At 36.8% G+C, this 26,167-nt stretch overlaps 1 protein-coding gene across 1 annotated transcript in view; it reads left to right on the forward strand.

The window, feature by feature from the left end:
* Nucleotides 1–26,167, forward strand: part of LOC113237812 (neuropeptide CCHamide-2) — a 110,790-nt gene that overhangs the window by 29,624 nt on the left and 54,999 nt on the right. The window contains exon 2 of the mRNA XM_026474491.1: nucleotides 8,038–8,116. Coding sequence (XP_026330276.1) covers nucleotides 8,047–8,116 — 70 coding nt within the window. The 5' untranslated portion in view covers nucleotides 8,038–8,046. The remainder of the gene's footprint in view (nucleotides 1–8,037; nucleotides 8,117–26,167) is intronic.

Raw genomic sequence — 26,167 nt, forward strand, 5'->3', positions numbered from 1 at the left:
TACGCAATAGCACGGACCAATAACTCAAGAGGATGATAATCTTCATACTACAGATCGTAACTCTGAGCCCATCCATGATGTCCTGAATATCTAACTGCTGGATGTTGTGCCACTCTTCTATCACAGCTATCTTGAGCTTTCCTAAGGTCCTGTGCTTGAGTTCTCTTGCTCGAATACGTCTTTTAAGATTATTCCGAATGTGTTAAGATCTGGATTGCGACTCGCCGTGGTAAAGTTTATAACAGATCTAGCGATATAGCAACGTGCTATATCATGCATTAACCTAAAATTTACCCCCATACTTGGTGCGAAAGGTATGCCATGATCTTTCACGTAAAATTTCTTCCACGTATCACTAGGTATTCAGACTGACTCTATCAAATATGACAAGATCAGTACGGGCTTCATAAGAGATACCTTTCCAGACCATGGTTGACCCTCCCTGATATCCCACAGTTTTCGTTATAGCGCATGCGGCAAACCTCTCGTAGACTCACCAGTTGATACGCTGACGTCTATCCGGACCTTTTATGGTAATTCTGCTCTCATCTGAGAACAAAACGTTCTTCCACTGCTCCGTAGTCCTATCACCATATTCTCGTGCAAGAGCAAGTCTAGTTCTACGATGCAGTGGGAGAAGTTGAGAGGCGCGAGCCGGACGAAAAGCCTTTAGGTTTCTTTCTGCCAGTCTTCTTCTAATCGTACTTTCTCTCACACCGACATTTCTCAGCTCAAAATGACGCATAAGACCTTCTGTTAAGTAGCGGTGCAAAAGCGATTTCATAACATTTTCCCGACAACGAAACGGTCGTCTTGGGTAAAAGTGCATCGATGTCGTCCGTGTCTCAATGTCCGTGTATATGAGCCAGTATCCCGAAAATTTAGGATAGCATCCCATACGATAGTTCGAGGCACACCGAGTGTTCGAGCGATGCGGCTTTGGTTATATCCAACATCGGCTAAAGCCACAGTTCTGGCTACACCAGTTGCGTCTAGCGGCTTTTTTTATGGTTATTACTAATAAAGAGACCTAGGAACTATAATTATAAACAATATTCAGACACTATGCTCAATGAGCACTGAAAATGTAAACTGCACAATGCAACGGCAACAATTATAAATAAGGGCTAAATCGCAAAAAATGCTTGCATAAATTTAAGAAAGGAAACGAGGGTTTTATAGTTCATGTAAACAAATAGAGTGACTGGAGGTATTCACTAAAACCCCTTCGGCCTACTCTCTTAGCCAAGTGTTGTGATTCATGGGATCCACCACATTCCAGCAAATTCACCACTACAACTCCTCCGGTCACCTCTATTTCCACCAGGGTGCCCGCGTTAAAGAGGGGAGGGTCGATTCATCAGCGTGGCGGACTATGGACTAAACCCTAGCCTGAGAGGAGACCAGTGCCTATATAGCACATTTTTTTGCTAACATCTGACTTATATTATTTTCTAAAGCGAAGTATACAAACTTCGAATTAATTTAATTATCTTCTGAGTGCTGCTGGGAAATCGTCCATCATCAAGTTTTGAGTATAAATAGCATCATTACCTTTCCAAATAAAACTGAAAATTGAATTTAAAATTGAAATATTGGTTTAAAGTGTCACTTAATAGCGATGAAAGGGTTTTGAAGGGCAAAAGGTCCAAAATGTCACAGGGATGTTTAACGGAAGGTTTCTGGTTCTCATCTGTAGAGAGTTTGCGCACTACGTCCGATTTGTATCAATTCCGAATCCGAATCCGAATGGCGGTCCGAAATGTCACAGGGATCATTTTATCTCTAGCTGTACAAGCGATATTCGAAGTGGGTTCGAGTTTTTTAGATTTGTATAGTCTCGCTTTATGCAAAGGGGAATTTAGCTATTCAACTAACTTATTTATTTAATAGTTTATTGCACAAGAAAAATACAACGAGTCACAAAGAATACAAGGGAAATTAAAAACAAAAGGTTCTGCTTATTTCTAATAGAAATTTCTTCCTGCAGACCTAAATACAGGATAGTATAACTAAAAGAACGGGCATATGTGCACAAGAAAACAAGAAAAAATAAATAAAAATAATATAATAATATTAAATTGTTATAAATTATATAAATACTTAGATAAATACATATTTTATAATATAATACCTAAGATGTGGATGGAATAGTAGATAAATAATGCTCTTTAACTCTCACTTTAAAAATAGCTAACGATTTACTTTCGTGAACAGTAATAGAAAGTGCATTCCAAAGTCTGACCGCATAAACTATGAAGAAGTGAGAATAGAAACTGAAATTGAAGCATGGAAAAGATAACTGGGACCTAAGAAGAGAGCGACAGGGTTTATCCTGGGACCTAAGGAAGTTGAAACGCTCTTTCAGGTAGACACAGGGTTATGTAAAATATTATAAAGAATGGAGACAATATGCAAATTCCTGCGGAGACGGATGGGAAGCCATTTGAGCTGACTGCGGAAATGTGACATTCGGTCATATTTACGAAGCCCAAAGATGAACCTTATACATAGGTTTTGCAGTCGTTCAAGCTTATTTAGCAGTACTTCAGTAGCATCCAAATAGCAGGAATCAGCTTAGTCTAAGATGGGCAAAATAAGTGTTTGGACTAAACATATCTTGGTTTTTAAAGGTAAAACGTTTTGGAGGCGCTTAAGTGAGTGCAAAGAGAAATGGACTTTACGACTGACTTCATTAATATGTGAAGTCCAAACCAAATTACAATCTAAAAGCAAGCCAAGATTAGTTGCAGTAGAAGCATAAGCAATAGGCGTAGAATTACACGCTGTATGTGGGACAGAATCTAGATGCAATATGCTACGCATATACCCACTTCCCACACAATCATAGCCTGCGACTTTTTGGGATTCACCAATAAACCAAAAGACTCAGCCCAATGAGCGATGCTTCGTAAATCAGCATTAACCGCTTCAACGGCTGTAACGACATCAGAGGCTTTAAAACTGCGATATAGCTGCAAATCGTCAGCACAGAGATGAAAGTTTGAAGACAGCACAAAAGTGACAGAGTTAAAGAAAACAGAGAAAAGGAAAGGGGAAAGAACACCGCCCATGATGAACGCCAGCAACTAAGTCACACCAATCAGAGGAAGCCTTATTCTTTGGCGGAAATAACTGTCAGGCTTGTGATCACCGGAAAGCGATATGACAGCTCGTTCACTATATAATTACAGATTATAGACAATAACTTTTTTATTATAATTTTTCAATGATGCCAAGTAACGGGACCAACAAATCATGCGCCTGGAGATAAGTGACACACCTCTCCATAGCAGTTGCAGTGCCACTCAGAGCTTTAAATCGCAAAGACTTGAGAATCACTGCCACCGCGCTCCTCACCCCTCAGGGTGTGTCTCGACACAAGTTGACAATTCCCATGTGCCTGTAATTGCACCAACACCCTTCAAAACTGAATCACATTAATGCTCTCAACTGCATGGCGGCATAAATAGATAAGGTTAGGTTACAGTACAGTATAGTACAGAACTTCCCTGTACAAACTCTTTGACAAGAAGCTCTTCTGCCACTTAACTGAAAAGACTGGACTCTTATTAATGAGCTATAGATCGAAGGATCAGATCTCACGAATTTTTCTGTGTGTTTGTTGCAGATATTTGTGTTGGGTTTAAACGGCTTCTTGCTGACGGCACCACCTGTGAGAAACTCATAAAAAAATATACGAATATCATAGTAGTAAAAATATCATGATATTAAATGAAATAAATATTAAAAATTAAAGATGTTGATATTTTAAGTTTATTGAATGTCACTTTTGACCACTATGATATTCAATTATTTTTGTTAAATTATTATTGTGAATTACTCTACTCGTTTGTTATGATTATTAAAGATCGAACACTTAGAAAAAAATCATTTGATCCTTTGATCCAGCTGGATTTAAACCAACGTTTTCCAAAGCGTGCCAGATACTATGCCAACTAAGCCACTGAACGAACTAGCAGATCTTTCGAATTCTTCTATGTGCTTGTTTTTGGTTTTTAACGGTTTTTTTGCCATAGCGCCATCTGTGAGAAATCTATGAAAGCTTTTCTTCACTCAGCCGTGTACCTTTACAGCTACCAGGAGCTGACTAGACATGCCGCTTTAATAATTATCATTTTTAATTTGATTGAATATTACTATGTTTGACCATTGTTATATTCAATTATTTTTGTGAAATTACTACCACTTACTACCACTAGTTTGTTATAATTAAAGATGAAATTAGTAATGTAACAAACCTACTTTATGTAATAGACGGCCTAAAGCCAGATTGTTCACTTTTAGTTCTCTAAGAATCTGCTAGATGGCATTGACCCATTTGGCGTTATTTCTGAATCGCGGTGTTAAGATTTTCCGTCGAATGGTGACTACTCGAACACAATTTCGTTAATGTGATCCAGTCGTAGAGTACAAAACCTCACCCCGATCTCGCTCTTTGACCGCCTAATCCCCTGGGTGAACACGGTCAAATACTTAGGAGTTACGCTCGATAGGAAGCTGTCATTCAAAGCACACGTGAAAACCGTCCGCGATCGCGCCCACTTTGTTATGAGCCGGCTTCATCCCCTTCTCAACAAGCATAGTAAACTCTCCCTTCGCAATAAGGTGAGACTGTACACGACCTGCATTCGCCCTATCATGACGTACGCCAGCGTCGCATTCGCTCAGGCAAATCCCGCGTTAATACACCGCCTGCAGGCTCTCCAAAATAGATTCATGCGCAACGCGACAGGTGCCCCGTGGTACCTGCGCAACGCTAACCTCCATATAGATTTACGGCTCCCCACAATAGCCCAATTCATGAAACAGGCGTCGAGGAAATACTTCGACTCTGCTCCTCACCACCCCAACCCCCTCGTGGTGGCTGCATCCTCTTACGACCCCCTCAGGGAACAACCCCACCGCGTACGTAGGACCCGTCGGCCAAGGGAAGTCCTCAACGACCCTGACGACCCTATCACTCTCGCCACTTTGAAGGCCAACCAGATTTCTAGTCAGTCCCGTCCCGCACGCACCAACCGTCCTCATCGGCGAGGTCGTAGAGCCCCTCATTTTAGCACGTACACTGGTAGATTCTCTCCAACAGCACGCCCTTCTGGCGGAAGTCTCCAGTAGCGCCCTGAGCCGAGGTCCGTGCCCACTTGGGCGCCCTCAGGCCCGCTACTTAGCTTTAAGTTTGTTTTAGGGGTTATGAGCCTTCAGCTCGCCCTTTTTCTCCGGTGGCGCAGTAAAGGCCATCAGCGGCCAACTGCAAAATGTCATTAAAAAAAAAAAAAGTTAATGTGAAGAGAAATCTGAAACATACAGAGAGCTCAGTAAGGCAACTAGGAGTTGAGTCCCTTCTTGGGAACTGCTACCCGGATCTTCTGACATTTCGTACGCTCGTATAGGGGGAAATATTATTGCCCATCGTATAGGGTGAAAAACCTCATCTCGCGGAACGGTTTCCAGGAGTCGAGTCCTTTCTGGGAACAACTGCCCGGACCTCCCGCATATAGGGTGAAATTGTATTGGCGACATACAAGGTGACAATAAAAATCTTCTGAACAAACAACACTTGGAGTTTTCACTTGGCTGGATCTGCGTAACCTTATCCCACGGAAGAGAGAACCTCTCTCCTTTACAGTAACAAATTAATTCATAAATTCAGGAGATTCACAATTAATATTATTGAATATATAAAAAAATAATTTATAGTTATTATAAAATCGACATCTTTAAATGCAAAATACAGATGATTCTATCCATCAATACCAAAATCTTGCTGCTTTTCTATCAACCCTTTTTTCGTGGAAAGAAAATTTAAAGTTATTTTTCCAATAAGGATATAGATTTGTCTGTGATAGCAGTCATTAGAACAAGTTGAAACTAAGAGCATAGAAAATATTTGCAGAGAACTTATAGAGACGATTGCAATCCATTTTATATCGAGCGCATCTTCGGTGGCTTTCTTGCCGGTTGATGCCAAGTTCTTTTAAAATTATATAACTAATTCCAATGATAATAATAATAATAATAAATTTTTATTTGCCATGATAATAATACAACATGCATAGTGTACAGTAAGTAAGTATCAAAGAATCAGTACATATGACCGCTGGTACTTAAAAAAAGAAAACCTGTGCTATACGTACCAGCAGACCTTCCAATGGCAGTGAAATATACAATTGTAGCTATTTTATTTATACATTAATACAATAGTACAAGTATACACCAATACAATAGTATAGTAAGAAAAAAAAAGTAAATTTGTGGAGACAGGAAGTAAGTAAAATTAAATTAATCTAAATTATATAATCTGTCTAAATAATTCTCTCACTGAAAAAGTGTGTGTGTGTGTGTATGTGTGTGGTGCGTGTGCGTCTGCGTTTGCGTGTTCGTGCGTGTGCGCAAAAGTGATCTCGTAAAAAGTATTTTAGACCCAATTTAAGTATCCCCAAACAGTAAGACGCCACATGTTCGCAACGTTTGACTTCGGAAAACAGGATCAAACAGGGAACGCGTGATAGTTTGACCGCGTTCCGTTTCCGGTATACCGCACCTGATGTAAAAATAGCGATTCTCGGTTTTATTTTGTTCTAATGACATAGTTTGAAACTTATCTAACTTCTGAAGCAGATCATTATTTAGATAAAAATATGAGAGTATAGTAGAGATACATAGATAGAAAAGACAGATAGATAGATAGAAAATTCTTTATTGTTAGCACCACATACATAGAGAGATTACAGGACAAAAATTAAACACATAAGCAGGATAATAATTGGTGGTCTTATCGCTTACTATATATACATATATATATATAGAGCTTCTTGTGAAAGAGTTCGTCCAGGGAAATATTAACACCTTACCTATTTCTGCCGCCATATAGTAAAATAAGCATTGCTGTATTCCGATTTTGAAGGATAATTACACAGGCACATGGGACTTGTCAACTATGAGTCATCAGTAAGGTAGGACGGTGTCCTTCAGCGATTTAAAGTTCTGCGTGCAACTGCAGTGGACAGAAGTGTCGTTTGTCACTTGATATCTATATAAAAAAAAGAATAAAATAAAAATTTATATCGTTAAAAGCAAAAATAAAAATCAGCATCAAACAAATAGAAAAATTCGTAAGGTCTGCAGGGGCGTTACCATGAACTCTTATTACAGTTCAGTATAGGTTCGTAACGAAAAAAAAGCGGGATGGTGATATACACTTCATGTAGCGCTGTCTCACAACGATTCATTTTAGGTCCTAAACTGAATTGTATAAGAGTTCATGGTAAGGCCCCAGGTTTGTTTCGTGAGTGGCTTAATTAATTGGAATATATGGCACGTATTGCTTGAGGGTGCTCGTTCGAATCCAGCCGGATCGAATGGATTTTTCTAAGTCTTCTATCTATGTTACTAATAATTATAACAAACTAGTGGAGTAGTCACAAAAAAAATATTTAATATCAACATCGTGACATTGAATAAACTAAAAATGGAAATAAATTGATTTGCTGGTCCGCGAACCCAGTGAAGGTTAAATCGTGCAAAATAGCTGAGCTTGCGTTAAAATAATAAAATACGCGACGCTACTGCTCGACTCTCGGCCGTGTGTCGAGCAGTCAACACATCTCCTGATGATGCCTCGTGGAGAGGCGAAACATGTGTCGGGTATATTTTTTGTGGTGGTTAAGTGTAGTTGCGCTTGTGTTATTAATTTTATGCGGAGGGAGGGTGGGATAATAAACTACATGAAAAAATATTCAACTAAACTCAACAAAAATTTTGCACGATTCCATAGACCTTCACTAGGTTCGCGGAGTAGCAAATTAATTTACTTCCATTTTAATTAACATGGATTTCCGCAAAGCAACGCCTGAATCTATTAATTATTGGATAAACGTAAAAAAGATTTATATGTTTATAAATTTCAATTTGCAAATCGTAATTTTTCTTACCTGTGCACTAATTATTCACAAATGCATTCTAGTAATAAATTTCTTTAAAGAATTTATATATTTCTATATTTCTTTGTTGCAGCGCATAACAATGGCCCACATCTGTATAACACTCGCTTTCGTCGCCGTGCTACTTATGTCACAGGAAGTCAGCGCCAAGCGTGAGTTCACCTTTATTATGTTTATTGTTGGTTTAACGACCTTCTGCATCGTTATGGTATTGCAATTCGAGTATACTAGTGCAAGCGCACGTATGTCGTAGACCCGAAAATGACATGACTACATGTGGTACCGTTTTCTCTAATACATCATATACATGTAGATTGACTGTGTATCAGCGATTCTATTGTCAGACGGTACCGGCCTATAAATTCCAATCAAAAGTTCAAAATCACAGATGGCCAAACGTGGAAATAATGAAAAAGATTGATAAGGAAAACATCATTCGGGTCAATCATTGTTCTTTCAACGTCGATAGTCGTATTGTCTGAATCTGCGAAAATTCTACACGGTAAACTTGCATTTCAATGGACGTGTTATGTTCCTTTAATCGACTGAATATGCAGAATTGTTCGAACACTGCCTAACATCCGACTATCTGTTGTGAAATTCGAATTCTACCTACAAATCGACGGCATAGCAATGATATAGTATAATAAGACAACTAGTGTAACTCCGCTTTTGCGGCGCATCAATGTCTACAAGTCGCTCGGAGTGTAGGGTTATCACATTATTATTTTATTGCACCTACAGGTTGTAAACATATTTGAGAAAAATAAGGCATTCGTCACAATATTCTCGTGCTTTATAGAAGCAACCTTTGTGAAATGCAGTACTTATATATTGATATTTTATAGGAGTATGATTAAGAAATAGAAATGTAATGCTGAACAATTCTGAATTTGAGGCACTCTTGTTCAAACAACCATAAACGCAACAGTCAACATGTCTACTCTTTGATGCCTTATTTGGGCCATTTATTGGTGGTCACACTAGCATGTCGCATTGATATGATCAATAAGAATTGTTTGTATAGTTGGTCATACTTAGGCAGTATTAACACCATACAGGCAAAAGTGCTTGGTTTAAAAAATAAAATACAATCTCGCTCAAAATATAAAATAAACGTTATATTTAATTTATCAAAAACAATCCGGCGCAAATCTCTTCGATCTTTTTGTGTAATTTTCGTGGCATAACTGTGATTTTTATTTTATTATTTGGTTACCTTGAAAGGGTTACATGTTGTTTAAATTAACTAAAAAATTAATTGACCTTTTTGTTTCTTAACCTACTTAAATACAAAATATTGAAGAATTTGTCAACTTACTCGTAACGCAACGGATAATCTACACTTTTCGATTCTAACTTTACAACAGTTTTATATAAAGTCTCCATTTTTATAACAACGTTGCTTATAAATTGTCTGCCACTGAACAGCAATACCGTTCCACCTTTGCGATTTATAAATTTAGTTTTGCCCACAGGGTGTTAATGCTGACTAAATATAAACACCAACATAAGTAATTCTTATTGGTTATATCAGTATGACATGCTAGTATGATCGCCAATAAACGGTCATTTTTTGAACACCAAACGAACGTTTCAATTCTATGATGAATCATGAGTGTGACAACCCGCGCTGTGCATTTCGAGTGTACTACAGGATTATGGGAATGTGTGCGAGCGTACAGAGCGCGCAGCGGGCGCACACACTTACAAGTCGCACTGCTACGTTTGTAAGGAGTTACAATACTTGTCTTGTTATAATATGGCGACGGGCTCTCTGATATTTCCAGTTGTTGTCGATAACCTTCACTTTGTACAATTTTGACCAAGGAGCATCTAATGTTTCACAAAGGTAGGTAAGTATTTAAGCGACTATGCCGTACTCCTTGTCACAACTAACGCATTTGCACTTTGGTAACTTTCGAGATATTGGCACCTAATGTTTTTTCTTTGAAAAATGTCAATTATGCTTATTTCGCTTAACAATACCGAAAGTAAATAGGATATTAAAAAGTCGATTAGATGGGGTAGTAGATTTCGCTGCGCTGATCCCAGACATGTTATTAACTCAATTTCGCTGAAAATGTGGATTATGTTAGTTATGATAAGGAGGGCAGTATGGCACACGTCAAACCCATTTGTTTGATAGTGATTGTGCTGTTGAAATTTTGATAATAATTTCTTGTATTTATGCGAGGAACGATTTCGATTCCTTTTTACAGATAACAAAAAGTTAATACTAAAGATACGCATTTTTTGGATACAACACTTCATCATTATCATTATTGCAGCCCCTGTGTTATTCGTTCTTAAATCTCATCATTATTCTGTTGAAACCGGCATACCGATTCATATAGTTTGTATTTTATTATTCGGTTGAATGTTTTTCGCCTTTACATGTCGTATCTCGATGGTCACTCCTCCCTCCTTCTCATGTGTCCCGCTTATCTCTATTTTGGTCGCTTGATTTACCTGTGCAGTGTAGCGCGACAGTGGTGCGGCAGTTGCGCATCTGTAGCGCTTTAGTAATTTTTAGTTTACTAAATGTGGCTGCAAAAGTGGTACGCGCCTATCACGACAGTGCAGCTACAGCTGCGCTTCTAAATATTGTATGAAAATTCAGCGGCGCGGCTGCAGGTTTGTGGCGCCAATTAGATGCTTATATAAGCGTCTAATTTGAAGATGCCTTTAGGCTTTAGTATTCTGAAAGTTTAAAGCGAATAGGTACCTAAATATATCTATTTTTGCAGATAAACGTAAGTACTGATTGTTATTTAAAATTACGTGTATATTTGTAAGAAAACAGCAAAGTTTTGCAAAAAATACGGCAGCAGTAGCAGGCTGTTATACCACATTTTTCCTTTTCATGTTGTGTAATTCTGAATAGTAATATGAGGAAATATGAAGGAAAAGTGTAAGGCAAGTGTGGATTTTCTTTGAAGTGGAAACCATGTCAAAGAAAAAGATCTGTAGAGGGCAGAATGGTGTCCACTATACCACCAAGAGCATAGCTCTCAAATCCAATAAATAAATAAAAGGACACTGTACGCATTACCATCGTAATGTGCTAAAATGTATACGTTAATTGTAATCTATCGTTCGGAATCACGACGAAATTGTATATATGAAAGGCTCGTTTGTATCATATGACATAATAACAGGCGACTGTTACGGGTGTTATAACTCACGCAAAACTGTACACAAAATACAAACCCATACGGTAAATTTACGATGTTTACTTTTTACTGTTACTGCCACAGAAATTTTTACAAATCTACATTGTAAATTCCACCTTATCTTCATGCCCATCTTTTTTATTTTTGCACCGCACTGAAACGTACTGACACATTTTAGTCGGTAATAAACTGTGAGTTACCCAACAACTTACCCAATCTACATTTTATAGTACTTGTAAAACCATTTTAACTCCAAATAAAAATAAATATAAATTTCAGTGCAGTACGGTATCTTTGTCACCACAATTATCAGTTGTCACTGTATACAGTGTGTTTTTTTAACTGGGACAGTATGTGGGGAAATCCGAAACCATAGGAGATACAGGGAAACTTTCTCAGGAATCAATATGTTGTTTTTTTTGTGAAAACAATTTTGGCACAGTAAACTTTTTGGTCAAATGTGAATTGTCCATAAAAATGGATAAAATTGATTAATTTTCTTTAGTGTTGATCAACTCATCATTTCCTTGCGACGTAGTAAGCGCTTTTCGTTACTTTTTAGATGCCTTTTACAATCAGCAGAGCGCCTGTGTTTCTGAGCACATACAACTAGAGTATCTATAAGGTGCGACTGAATAGGCATCTTCTGGGCAAGCCCGTTCCACCATAGACCCTATCTTTCCTCCAGAGCTAAGTAGTGGTCAAGAGGTAGTCCATTTTGGTAGCAGTAGAGCTAGCTCCTTGTGAAAGAGTTCGCCCAGGGAAGTACTGCCTCCTTACCTATTTCTGCCGCCAAGCAGAAATGTGAGCATTACTGTGTTCCAGTTTTGAAGGATAAGGGTGCTGGTGAAATTACAGACACATGGGACTTGTCAACTTATGTCTCAAGGTAACAGGCGCAGTGGCAGTGACCCTCAGATCTTTGCGTTTTAAAGCTCTGAGTGGCACTGCGACTATTATGGACAGACGTGTAGTTTACTACCAGGCACACGACTTGTATGTCCCGTCACATGAAATTATAAAAAAATTAAATAAAAAAGTTAAAACAATGTATTAAAAATAGGAAATGAAACTATTTTTCCGGATTTAAATCGCGTATAATTGTTTTTTCAAACAAACCGACGTTTCGGGCCCTTTACAGGTCCCATGGTCACGGTTGACTGAGGTGGTACAGTCTTCAACCAGTTATGTCTAATATTGATGCAAACCACCCTATTTTTTCACTATAGTTACAATAGTTATTAATTAAATACCTTATTTTTAATTTTACAAAGAAAACATTCCAATTTACGCTACATTGAGTTTTACAAATTATTTTATTGAATGAATTTTTATTAAGTTCAATTTATTATTAATTATTAATAGAAATTAGAATAAACTAAAATATATTAATTAGTACTGCAGTCTTATATCGATTTAAATCCAGAAAAATAGTTTCATTTCCTATGTGTAACAATCGCGAAAACCTAAGAACTCGAAATGTATTAAAAAGTTGCTAAAATCGCCATCCGTAAGCTAAGAACGCATCGATACCCGTTTATAAGCACAAACGCAATAGTTATTCTGTATAATTAGTTGAAGAGTTGAACGTTTGCAGTCTGTCCTGATTTCAGTATCAGGTCAAAGTTATATTATTATTCTAATATCATCTGTAGGGCTAGCACGGCAGGGCGCGACTGTCGCTCTCGAGCAGAGCCACATAAAGCGAGAGATCTCTATGAGAGAATAGTACTATCTCGCACTTTTTACCTTATACCGAAAATATTAATATGTGAAAATGTGAAACAATGCAAAAACCTTAGAATAATAACGCATAGAAACCTAGTCCGCACACGCTAAGTGAGGCAAATTGAAGCGCGCCAAAAGGGCCTACACGAGCGGGAGGGCCTTCAGTGCTCAAGGTCAACTTGCACCGCGAACAGATCAAGAATTTCAGCTAAAAATGACGAAATGTGCGGTAAATGAGAGTAAAAATACGTCAGACAAACATAAAATAGATACTAACATCACATTCCACAAGGAAGTAACGCGTTTCAACTTGTATTTTTATATAAATATTCACTAAAACCGAAAATTAACCTACTACTAAAACTAGCCTACATGAATTTGATTTTTGCCTCACTTGTGATAGTTCGTTTGATATGTAACTATCATCCTATGCGTTATTATTCTAAGGCAAAAACAGGCTGAACGCATTTTTCATCAAACAATACTGTTTGATGAAAAATGTGATCAAGTATTAATTTTATTGATTATTGTTGTTAGTAGTAACGTCAGTCAATACAATGACTATATAATATAATAAAATAGAAGAATAAAAATTTAAAAATATTATTATTAGTAGGAATAGTTGCGATTTCTATTGTTTAATATGATTTCTTTTAATTTAGTATATTTTTATTTTTCTAAAAGAAAGCGCATTAATGCTGTGCGATGACTTTAGCCAGGTACAGACCCGTTAAAGGGATTGCGGTAGGTAGGTTAGATTTAAGAACCAATTTAAATAATTTTTTCTCAAATGTGCTCGGAAATGTTTGCATTACTTTCAAAAAACGAAAACATAAAGTTTGTCATTTATGGACCATGGAGGTAACATGTGAGTAAGGTGTTTTGGTATTCTTTTGTTTTTTATTTGTATTTTGGTCGCGATTATTGTATTTTTAACCGACTTCAAAAAAGGAGGAGGTTCTCAATTCGACTGTGTTCTTTTTTTTGTATGTATGTACGCGATAACTCCGCTATTTCTGAACCGATTTTCATGATTCTTTTTTTGTTGGAAAGGGGGTACTTCCATAATGGTCTCATTTCGTTTTAAAGAAAATCATCCACCTCGAAGGGTGGCTGTTCACACATGAAGATTCATTTTTACAAACAGCGCCTAACTTTAATTAGGAGCAATTACTTGAATGGTTGATTTTGCTATTTCTCCAATTCAAGGCGTTTCGTTGAGAACCGATTTTTATTATCTCCAATCTCAAGTCCTGTATAGTGGCGAACTAGGGGAAATTTCAATAAAACTTAGGAAATAAACGTAATTCCACGTACTTTTGAGGTCGGTTTTTGTAGTACTCTGTACTGAGATTATCGTTATTGCTCTTCTCACTAACATTCGTTAGTATTAGTGAGAAGAGCAATAACGAAAATACAGCAATAGATATACATTCAAACACATAAATAATCAGAAGGTCAGTAGACTACTATTAATGTGCCTGGAAAAACAATAACATTTTCTTTTAGCATTTGTATTGTATAAATTTTAATGTTAATTATTTTTTTTTACTTTTTCTATCTTAAATTTTCCTCTTTTTAGTCTTTTATTATTTCCTCGCATTGTTTGAGAAAAATTCTATATATGTCTTGGCAGGAAAGGGGATTGCTTGACTCGTATTAATACAAGGCCTCGCTGCCGCTCGTCCTTGTAACTCATACTCGTCCAGTAATCCCTTACTTCCCGGCCTCTGCAATAATATACTATGTTTTGGAAAATAAATGGAAAAAATAGTCGCTCTGGCGCCCTGTTGTGTTAGATAAAGATGTCCCTCGGACAGTTGAAAAAAAAAAAATCATTTTATGGCTGACATCAGTACACTAAAAGCGACAAGAGATGTGATCTGTAAATAGATTCAGCTATTTAAAGATCGTACATATTTAATTAATTATAGCTGAGAATCATCCAAATTAAATTAGCCCGTTTTTATTTTATTAAAACTTATTATACGAAAACATTTTGAAAGTAATAATTTCTATTTATTTCACTCACTCAATTAATTCTTCTTTATTAATTAAATAGGTTCTGCCTTGTCACTGTTGATTTCTAATATATTGATAACAGTTTTATTTTAATAAGATGTGAAAAATCTCCCCCTCCCCAATTCTTTTATCATATTATTTTAACAAATTTTTTTTAAATGTAATTAGTTAAATGAAAAAAAAAAGCTTTGAGATCAATCCATCCATTGTCCGTGTGTACTACGACGCCATAGACAAAGGCTTGAAACTTATAGTACCCATGCCCTTTGCGAGCAGGTTTAAAAAGAAGCATAAAAATAACATACATACAGCCGTTTTTTATATCAAATGTGAAAAAACCGGATTTTATAACTGTAAATGTTGTCGATTTTTTGGCGCGTAAAACGTTACTCAAATTACTGAACCAAAAGCAAGAGGTGTCTGTTATACAATGTCCTATCTTACTAGTGTGACGACGTGACCTCTTTCTTCGTCATCCCACCTTTTTATCACTCGTTCCTGGTCACCTACTTTGAAATTATGAATCATTCTTATATTACTTTTCTTCTTCGTCGCTTACTTTTCTTCTTTCCATCGCTACTCTCCATTAAATTTCCGAAGCGAGCACACGTGCTCGACTTGACATGATATTCTGACATTGAAAATCACGTAACTGGGCTGCTCATAAAGCGTAATATTTATAGAAAACACACGCCCTTTTGGGATAAGTTACTTTTTATTTTTGTTACCATAAGCTGTATTGAATTTAAGTACGGAGAGTTTTTATATGATTGTATCTGTTTTTATATCATTGTTTTGTTACAGCCTTTACGCTTTTACTTTACCTATTCTTTTCCCTTTCTGTACCTTCTGTTTCTTATTTCTACTATAAAATTTATGTGGACCGAATCTTCTATTTAATTACGCGAGACCCGCGTCAATAAAGCGAGAACGAAGCCCCCGCTCCGATCGCCCGCAGCCGCGAAGGTACGCCGCCGCCGAGCGGGATCGGCCCTCTCCCGATCACGCTCGGCGACCTCCTTCTGAAGCATCACCGCTTCACAGAAAGAGACCACTGCCTCATGAGACTCTTGATCCGTCAACATAGCCGCTACTATGCCTGGCGGAGAGAGATCTCGCCCGATCCGGGCAACCAGGATGTTCCGCTCGGAGGTCCATGTGTGTAGCCTAACCTAACCTTGAAATATATAGACGGACAATTATATATACACAAGATATGAACGGAAAGTCTGTCACCAGGAGATCTAAGGTGACAAACGGAAGTTTGGTAAGAGGTAAGGAAGTACACGTCGTGTAATGTATACTAGAAAGGTATTCTCGCTGTCGGTCAAGCAGACTCACAAGACAGCTAAGGGTGTCTTGGCTACAGTGAGAGGAGTAGCGGGTAGTATGTCACTAAGCAGGTTGATGAATTGGATGAGTTAAAATCAGATGGTACTGGATAACTGATTATATTTACTATTCTTATTACTATTTATACAATTTTTATTATTAATACATTATGATATATTTTTCTTAGTGTGCTATGTGTGTTGGTTGCCGACGAAGCTCTTTCTGTTAATTATGTTACTAAGTTCCTTGATGATGAGGCCATTTTTTTGTGACAGGTTAAATGTATGTTACAATCTAGCGGTTTTATTGTTAAATACATGATGTTCAAAGTTGAACAATAATAATGTATATGTATTAAAGTTTTGTTACAAATCTTAGGTTTAAACTTCTGTAGTTACATCGCCACAAAGACAATTTTTTGCTTGAATAATGTTACTGTATGCCGAAAGTTGCAATTATGGCAATATTCTTTTCTACGTACCTAATAATAGCGAAGGTTCATATCCATTTGTATGTCGTTGTTACCTGAAAGATTATACAGCGAACATAGTCGATTTTCATTACGATCCTCTGGGTTCGATTAAGCCTTTACAAATCGCTTGTATGAAAATGGACAATACATTGTGGATTTGGCATTTTGATTTTCATATTTGTAAAATACGTATTTGGTTTTACAAATGTTTGATTAATAAATTTTAAGGAATATCCTCAAAATTTATTTTGGTGAATTGATATGCATATACGCCTGTAACTTCATGGGGTAGATATGGTTTTGACATATTTTAACTGTCTTTTAACTGCCTCCGTGGCTATCATGCTGGTCTGCCAAGCTGTGGTCCCGGGTTCGAAATTTTTTGTGTGATAACAAGTGACAGGAGGAACATGTCGTGCGCCTGGTGTTAAGCGACACCGCCCCGCGATAAGGAAACCCAGTATCGCGGGTGCAATGGACACACACATAGACAACCACAAACTACATCCATAAATAAATTTGTATATAAAGATCTCTCTTTAGCTGACAGAAACCCTGCTAAATTTCGGTTTTCAACTGAAGCCCTGTAGTTATTAAATTCACATTTATCTCTAAATTTGCAAATAGCCCAGCGGTTTAATGACCCGCCGCGCCGCCGGTTGCCCCGTCAGTCGCCATCGGGCGCTTGTCAACGTCGGACCTGTGTTAAATTTTCTCCGTCTGTTTTTTTATTCGTATTAATTTGAAGCGCGCGGATTGCGGGACGCGAGCGACGGTGAAGACCACTCACCTCCTAAAATCTGGGCTCACGTTGAAATACCTCGCCTTCAATCACAAATGTCTGAGGGGCACTGCCTGTGTGTGTCACCTTGAGACGTAAGTTGACAAATCCCATGCGCGTAGCACCCACCGAAACGCAATAATGTGAGCATTATTACTGCTTGGCGGCAGAAATAGGTAGGACGCATTTATTCGATACGAATTTTTTCACGCTCACTCCATCATGGTAAAAAAAGCTCTATTTATTTGGCTTTTACGTTTTAACTTAAATGGGAGTCCCGGGCAGGCGGGCGAGGCTGGTTTGAATTTAGTCTACCGCGCAGCGCCTGCGGTTGTATTATCCAGAGGAATTTAAATGTTGTTGCCTAGTAAACAGAATTCAAATTCATGAAGGCGTGGTAACTGGGCGGTCGCCGCGAAGCGGCCGCGCGAAAGCTTTCTCCTCGTGTAACTCGGCGCTTAAGCTTGCAGTTATTGCAAAACAAAACACCACCATAGATAATATTACAAGTGCGAATATTATTTTTGCACTCCAAGGTACGAAATAAATAAAGCGAAAATGGCAGATTGAGCTCAAATTTGCGGAACTCCGCGAACTGTTGGCGCACGTGTCATGCAGACTAAGTTAAGACTAGGCACTTCTACTGTATTTATTGTTCTGTGGTCAAACGTGAACACAAAATTCGCCCAGGAAGGTACAGTACCTCTCTGGATGAACTCTTTTACAAGGAGATCTACTGCTGCTGATAAAATATGCTATAGATAAAAGTTTCTCCGTTTTATGATACGTTGAGAAAGCCAAGTGGTAATGGTATATCGCCCGCGCCATGCATGCACACGAATGCTTTTACACGCTTCCGTGGATTGATCTTTACTACCTGTCGTAAATTATAATATATATATGTATGATATTAGATGATGGTTATGTAAATATTTAAATATGAAATTACCTAATGATAACATTTAGGGAAAACAGGCTGAAAGCAAACAACGTTGTTTGTACAGCGTGGTAGTTGCGTCCTAACAAACTTCAAGTTTGCGGCTCAAACTAGAGTCCTAAGTGCTATAGAAATAGAAATAGAAAGCTTTTATTGCGACGCTATAACAGAAATAAGCAAAACTGAAAAATGAATAAAAACAAAAGTATAACAATCGTATAACTTTCATCTACATCTGCTTGTTGCAGATCTTTGTTTTAGGTTTTAACGACTTTTTTTTTCACAAAACAATTGAATATCGTTAGCATAGCAATACAAAACGCTGCCAGCATCTTGGGCACCTTGCCGCGGGGACCCAATTTTATTCATAAATTATATGAAAAATCCTAGTTTTACTTTCTAGTAGTGTCTTTTTTACCTTACCTGTGTATTATCTTATTTAAATACATCATTGAATGATATCATTGTAGTAAATATTTATTATAATTCATGTAAAGTAGAGTTCCTTGTGAAAGAGTTCGTCTAAGGTAACCACTTACTGCCAACTTACCTATTACTGCCGCTAAGCAGTAATGTCAGCATTACCGTGTTCCGGTTTTGAAGGGTAAGGGTGCTGGTGAAATTACAGGCACATGAGACTTGTCAACTTATGTCTCAGGGTGACGGGCGCAGTTGCAGTGCGTCTTAGATCTTTGCGACTTAAAGCTCTGAGTGGCACTGCCACTGTTATGGACAGTAGTATAGCTTATCATCAGGTGCACGACTTGTTCGTCCCGTCATTTGATATTGTAAAAAAAATTAATACCTTTTGCAGAAGCGAGTTAAAATCCGAATTAGCTTTATTAGAGACTCGTGTAAAACAGTAAAATGTATTTGATTACCACAAAATGTGTATTGCTGTTTATAACGTTTTATTTCAAACCGATTTGGAATAATTTTTTCGCAAAATCGCTATTCACGTAATAGGGAGCCATATAGATTAAACACGGCCTTTAAGCTTTTGCAAAAAAAAATGTAAAAGTGTCTACATTAAATACAAAAACAAGCAACAAAAAACACACGTATACCTAAATGACACACAGTCTACGTAAATAGATACCTTAACAAATGCAAGTAAATGAAAATATGTTTATTTATTTCATCGCTGCACTAGGTTCCTTCGCGTTTGGATACCACTTTCCACTTAACATCAGGTGAAGTGGAGTCATTTGCCTGTCATGTATAAAAAAAAAAAAAAAAAAATATTATATTGATAAATATATTGAAAATAATTACATTAAAAAGCAGTGGTAGCCAAATAGTTTGACCTACTGCCTCTAAAGCAGAGGCGCTGGGTTCCAATTCGGGTTCGCACCTCTGAGTTTTCGAAATTTGTGTGCGAAATTAATTTTAAAATTTACTATGAAACCTATACGTCAAAAAGGTTCATAATGCTTGGCGGCAGAAATAGGTAAGGTAAGGTGGCAGTACTTCCCGGGACGAACTCTTCCACAAGGAGCTTTACTGCTTCTAAATTATTATCAATAAAACGTAACATTTCCTGCATTGTATCACATATGGGAAACACCTATGGCATAGTATTATACATTGACTTACAATTATATGGACGTCGGGTCCGCGCTAAAAAGTGTCCGCACTTTTAAGGCGCTAAAATTGTATACAGAGCGCGACACTCCGCTTTAGTCTTCATTTGTTCTACTGACAGCGCGATACTGCGATGACATTACAATTTAAATTTCGAATAGGTTGACTTGGGACATTTTTTTCGTGGTTTTTGTATTAGACCCGTCGTCCATTTATTTGTAAGTCAATGGTATTATAGTAGTTTTTTTTAGAAATGTCAAAGTTTTCAGATATCAGAACGCAGATGTCAAAGTTAGCGAGTCAAAGAGTGAAGGAACGATCCTTCCTTTTTAAAAAAGCAGGATGTTCTCAATTCGATTCAATTTTTTTGGTACACACCAAAAAAATTGAATGCAACATGTTGCGCGATTATTCTGACATTTCTGAACCGATTTCTACGATTCTTTTTTTGCTGGAAAGGAAAGATTTTTTGTAGAAATTCTTTTTTTGAAGAAAAATTTCTACCCGATGAATCGGGTTCATTGGATTTCGCCCCCTTCCCGTTATCAGATTTCAATAAATTTTATATATATATTTTAATTCTACAAACTTTTGAGGTCGGATTTTTTAAAAGCAACAAGATCAATTAGTACGTAGCTTGTGTGACGCTATTACGTTTGTGACGTCATTAACAAGTATTGCCGTCTCATTCTAATGCCTAATGTTTTAACGCCTGCTTTCATATTTTAATAATTTCAATTTTGCGTTCATGTTTGACTACAGAACAATAAATACAGTAGAAGTGCTTAGTCTGCGTGACACGTATGCAAATAGTTCGCGGAGTTCCGCAAAACTGGTACTCAGTCTTTCGCGTAAAACCTCGAAAATCGTGGGAAAATGCTTTATTTCGCTACTTTGGCGTGCAAAAATAATAGTCGCATTTGTAATATTATCTATGACGGTGGTTTGATTCATAATTAAGTTGTATTTCATTTCGTTTATTATAATCATTTTTTGTTACAAGAAATGAAAGGGAACCTTATACCGCTGCAAAATTTTTTTTTGTAAAACCAACTAAACATCTCGAATTCGTCGTCGTTCAGCAATTAACCGCTAGATGGCAGCACATTGATTGAAATGTGCTACCATCTAAATCAAATATAGAATCAAAACATCATAATTTACAATATTGACGGTATTGAACTTTTAACGATATGCCAACAGGGTTATTTCTGTGTAAATTTGAAATTACGACCAATCATTATCTGGATTTCATAGTGTTTTAAATTATGAATGTGTGTTTTGGCCACAACGGTTATGATAGCAATGGAGCCTTAAAGCGCTTCCGTTGTTTTTTTTCCATGCGTTTGACCATATATTAATGTCCATTTCCTTATGCTAATGGATATTTTTCAAATGTGTATCAAGTATATATTCCTTAGGGGCATGAAGCTAAAAAGTAAACATACAACATACCTTTTCCCGCAGGTAGCTACAAACCCATCTACTCAAATAAAACAATATATAAACGTTAAAAGCAAACGAGAGACAAAGAGTTAAGTATTTGGACAAATGCAAACACTTTTAGTTAACATATGGTAGTAAATAGGAAGATAAACTAAGACTTGTGTGAATTGCTTATGTTTGTTGTTAAGTTCTTGGGACATTTATCTTGATCAAGGTGTTGCTGGTTATTTATAAATTGTATACTTAATGCCTTAGGTAGCAAAATTCTACTTAACAAACTAAATAGGACAACGATTCTACGAATACCAACCCACAAACTGTATACTGTATAAATACTATGTACTCGTATTTGGACTGCAAAAATATAAATCTGTAAAACTAAACTTAGGCTTGCCTAATGTTAGACACTATGAAATTTTGTTAATGATTCATATTCAAATTCTGGACTTCAGTCCTCCAATATAATTTAAACTTTAGTTAGTTGGCGTGTCGTTGAAATTTCAGTACCAATTATTGCAAGTTACGGTTTTTTGATTTTATATTGAAATTTCATTCAACGTGCTGCCATCTAGAGGCAATAGCTAAAAGACGACAACGATTAACGTCTGTTGACGTTTTTAAAAAAGTCGACCATATTGCAGGAATATAAGGCTTACTTTCGTTTCTTAAAACGATCTATTAAAAAGATCAATTACGATAAAAAAAAAAATATAAATTAAATAAAATAAGGTTTAATCATGGTAAGAAACACCACCATGGATAATATTATAAGTGCGACTATCATTTCTGAATTCCATAGAAGCAAAATAAGACATTTTTTCATGATTTCGAGGTTTTGCGTGAAAAAATTTATATGATCATACCGTACAAAAGCAAAAATGGCGGGCTGAGCTCAAGTATGCGGAGCTCTGCGTACCGTTCGTTGGCACGCGTGTTACGCCCACTAAGAGCTTCTACACTGTATTTTTTGTTGTGTCACCTAGCAACGGGTATAAAAATAAACAAGCGCCACACACTTTTCACTTGTTGAACACCGTGAACGGAAAATAGCGCGTAAAATTCAAAACTTCATTGATAACTGTCAATGTTATGCCATATTTGACATCTTTCCGTTTTACGCAGTTAACAGTGTTTTGTCAGTGTTGTTCAGTTATTAATTTGACTACAATTTTTTTTTTCAAAGAAAAATAGTATCTTCAAACCAGTTTCATTGAAAGTTGCAAGAAATCTCCTAGTTACCCAACATGACTGTATCTTTAGAATACCAGTTAATTAACAAACGGAATAAGTTAAACGAGCCACTGATTCATAAACACCAGAATTCCTTGTACCGATACGTATCATTCTGAATTAGAGAGGTCATTTCATTTGTTTAAAAATAATATTTTACCGCTTTTTGTAATAGCACAATTTTCAATATAAAATATATACGTTATTATTATACTATTAGAGTTTAAACCTTAAAAACATAATACTTTACGTAAAGTATGTAACTCATTTATCACGTATTTAATTCGATTTGTTAGTTTAGATAACTTTTGTAAGCGCCCTCCATAAAATCTTAATTTTATCCATTTTGCATATTAATCAATTAAATTCAATGATATTCATCAAACCCTTTCTATAATATCAATAACCAAGGTTTGTGATTTGTAAATTTTCTGTGAAATTGCATAATTTATAAATAGTGTTATATGAGTAAGTTCAAATTCAAATGAATTTCTTTACAGAAACGGCCAACATTATGCAATTTTTAAAAAAAATATAGGACGCTTGCATATAGCATTTGAAAAAACATGCCCGTAGGTAAAATAATTAATCATTATACAGGGTTGTTTGTAATACTAACAACCTCTCAGGGCTATATTACTGACATCATAAATAACAATTTTTTTTCAATTGCTTTTTACAAAACAATTTTAAAATTAATTAAAATAAATATAAAAATATATATATAAAATTAAAATAAATTTACCAAAAATATTTTTTTTTTTAATTTTTGTTGTACTGTCTAACATTTTTTAGGTCTGTATTTAGTAGTAAGTGGTCTCTTGCAGCGTGCCGTCGATATGTCGCGACAGCGGTCGCATCGACTCGCAACGACTTCTAACGACGATATACAGTACAGCATGCGAGCGACTAGCGACGTAACATTACCGGCGACAGACCGATAGCTTAGTGAATTTTCCAATAATTATCGTACCTACAGGGAAAATAGATTTAGTATCAGAACTTTTTTTATTGGAAAATTCCATTTTACTAGTCGGTGCCATAGGAAAGATAAGAAGTAGGAGATTTAATATTCATCCAATTAATATTTTGCGGCGATTACGAACTGCATCATTGTCATCGCACTAAGCGCGATTGCTCACTGCATTCGACTCGTCTTTGTTCCGAATCCGAGATTATACAAATCTAGAAAACTCTGCCCCACTTCGGGTGTCGCAACAAATGAGAACCGGATACCTTCCATTAAACAATTTCACTTCCTCGATGAAAAAAATAATACTATTTCTCTAATTGCGAGTTAAGTTGAGTTAGTGGAAGATGCATATCACTTGTTACTGGAATGAGTCCGGTACGACCAACAGAGGGTGGCGTATAAGAGACCTGCAACCAAACATACGTAAGTGCTACAAATTGTATACCAGGTAATCCTCACACGAAATGGGCAAACATACTGTTACATTACGTGTTATAAAGTATATAATTATCACTAATATCAGGTTTCTTACCACGGTATGATTTCTTTTTATTTTCCCACTGTTTAAACTGTCCAGTGCATGGAATCCGGTCCTTAGTGCGTGCAGTAATAAAAACAAAAACACCTCGAGTTCAGTTTCGCGTGTGGATACAGTGAGTGTGGTTTGTGTGAAAAAAGTGAGTGACAATGGTAACACCACAACAAATCGCGATGAAGGTAGTCGTCAACAGCGCAAGAGGGTAGACAGATATGTTCTGCTCTTAAAGCTGTCATCTGCCTCCGTCCAGTCAACCCGTGACCATGGAGCGTGCAACCGTTCCGAAATATCGGGAAAATAAAAAGAAGTCATACCGTGGTAAGAAACCTGATATTAGTGATAATCATTTAGTGAATAACCATGAAAGTCTTAAAATCTATATGTCAAGTATAGGTTACAATTAGATGGAACTTACTTGCACATTGTACAAAAACTCCTAAATAATAATGGCAGTAACGTGCGCTTGTGCGAAGTTCCTTGCTATGGGATTTTTTATGTATTAAATTGACTTGCTCTTGACCACTACCTAGTTCTGGAGCAAAGATGGGGTCTACGATGGAAAGAGTTCGCCTAGAATATGCTTATTCAGTCCCACCTTAACGATACTCGGGTTGTATGAGCTCGGAAACACAGTCGCAGATAGGGAATTCGATTCCTGGGCTGTGCGCATAATAAAAAATGATAAAAAGCACTTACTACGCCTTTAGGGAATGGCGACCTAGTAAGAATGATATCCCGCCGTAAGTCTGAGTCCGATGGTAAAAGGGGGCGGGTGGGATGAGCTGATGGAGTCTATGATCGCGGTACCGGGATTGATTGCACTTCGCCAGTAACGGAATTTCCCATTATTTCCGGAACTGGAGAATCCCGGAAGCAAGCCCTACGCATGACTTGTTCATCCCATCGCTTGGTATTATAAATAAAAAATTCGAACAAAAGTATACAGCTCAATGTTTTGTTGACTGTACTTTGAGGTAGTCTGTATTCAGTTCAAATTTTGACACAAAATTGTACGAATAAATAAAGTTTTTTGCAACTTGTGCTTTCATGGCTTTTTCGAAGCTTGCTACAAAGGGATTTTGTCTTCGAAATTCAACCGCAGAACTGCAAAAATACATCGAACATTACATCGAAAGTTGGCATTTCGCGAAAAACTTACGTTGCTAAACCCTGTTGAAATAAATTGCGGTTTTAACGTTACAATTGTTCATTGATAAGTTGACAAAAGAGTTTTCGGTATTGCTGCCCTATTATTGGTAATTCCACAACGTCCATCCTCATAAATGACGTAATTTTTGCTGTTATACCATTCAATTTCATTAAAGAAACGTATATATTGCTGTTTAAATAAAGTTACTTTTGGCATATCGTCGTCTTCCTTTCTTAAACTCGTATCTACATATTCTTAAAGTAATGCGTCCAAATTAACTCCCTTGATAAGAAATTTGAAATAAATAGAAAGATTTGCTATCTCCTGCACACTTTATAAGACACGAGTTAGAGAAAGTAAGGCATCGCTATGTATCACTTACATTTATTAAAGCGTCTGTTTGTATTGTTACAATAGAGATATTTTCCAACTACCTTACACCATCCAATCCCAATGTGCTTGACATTTTGCGGTCATTCTTATATTTGCTAACTTGAATGTATGACTTTGTTTTTCATTCTTTAAAATACAGAAGTAGCGTGATAAGGTTCCAGAATATTTTTCTATAACTGATGTAAGTTCACACCCTTAATGCCACAAGACCATGTCTGGTAAATGACAACCTTACATTAATGTTGTAAATTCTACGAATGATATTTTTTATAATATTAAATGACGGGACGAACAAGTCGTGCGTCTGAGGGTAAGCTGAGGGGCACTGCCACTATGTCCGTCGCCCTGAGACATAAGTTGACAAGTCCCATGCGCCTGTAATTTCACCAGCACTACTAAGGCTTGGCGGCAGAAATCGACTCATCCGAAGAACAAAGTCCG

This window comes from Hyposmocoma kahamanoa, unplaced genomic scaffold, assembly GCF_003589595.1.
Source record: "Hyposmocoma kahamanoa isolate Upper Pololo Valley unplaced genomic scaffold, ASM358959v1 94, whole genome shotgun sequence".
NCBI classification, from domain to species: domain Eukaryota; kingdom Metazoa; phylum Arthropoda; class Insecta; order Lepidoptera; family Cosmopterigidae; genus Hyposmocoma; species Hyposmocoma kahamanoa.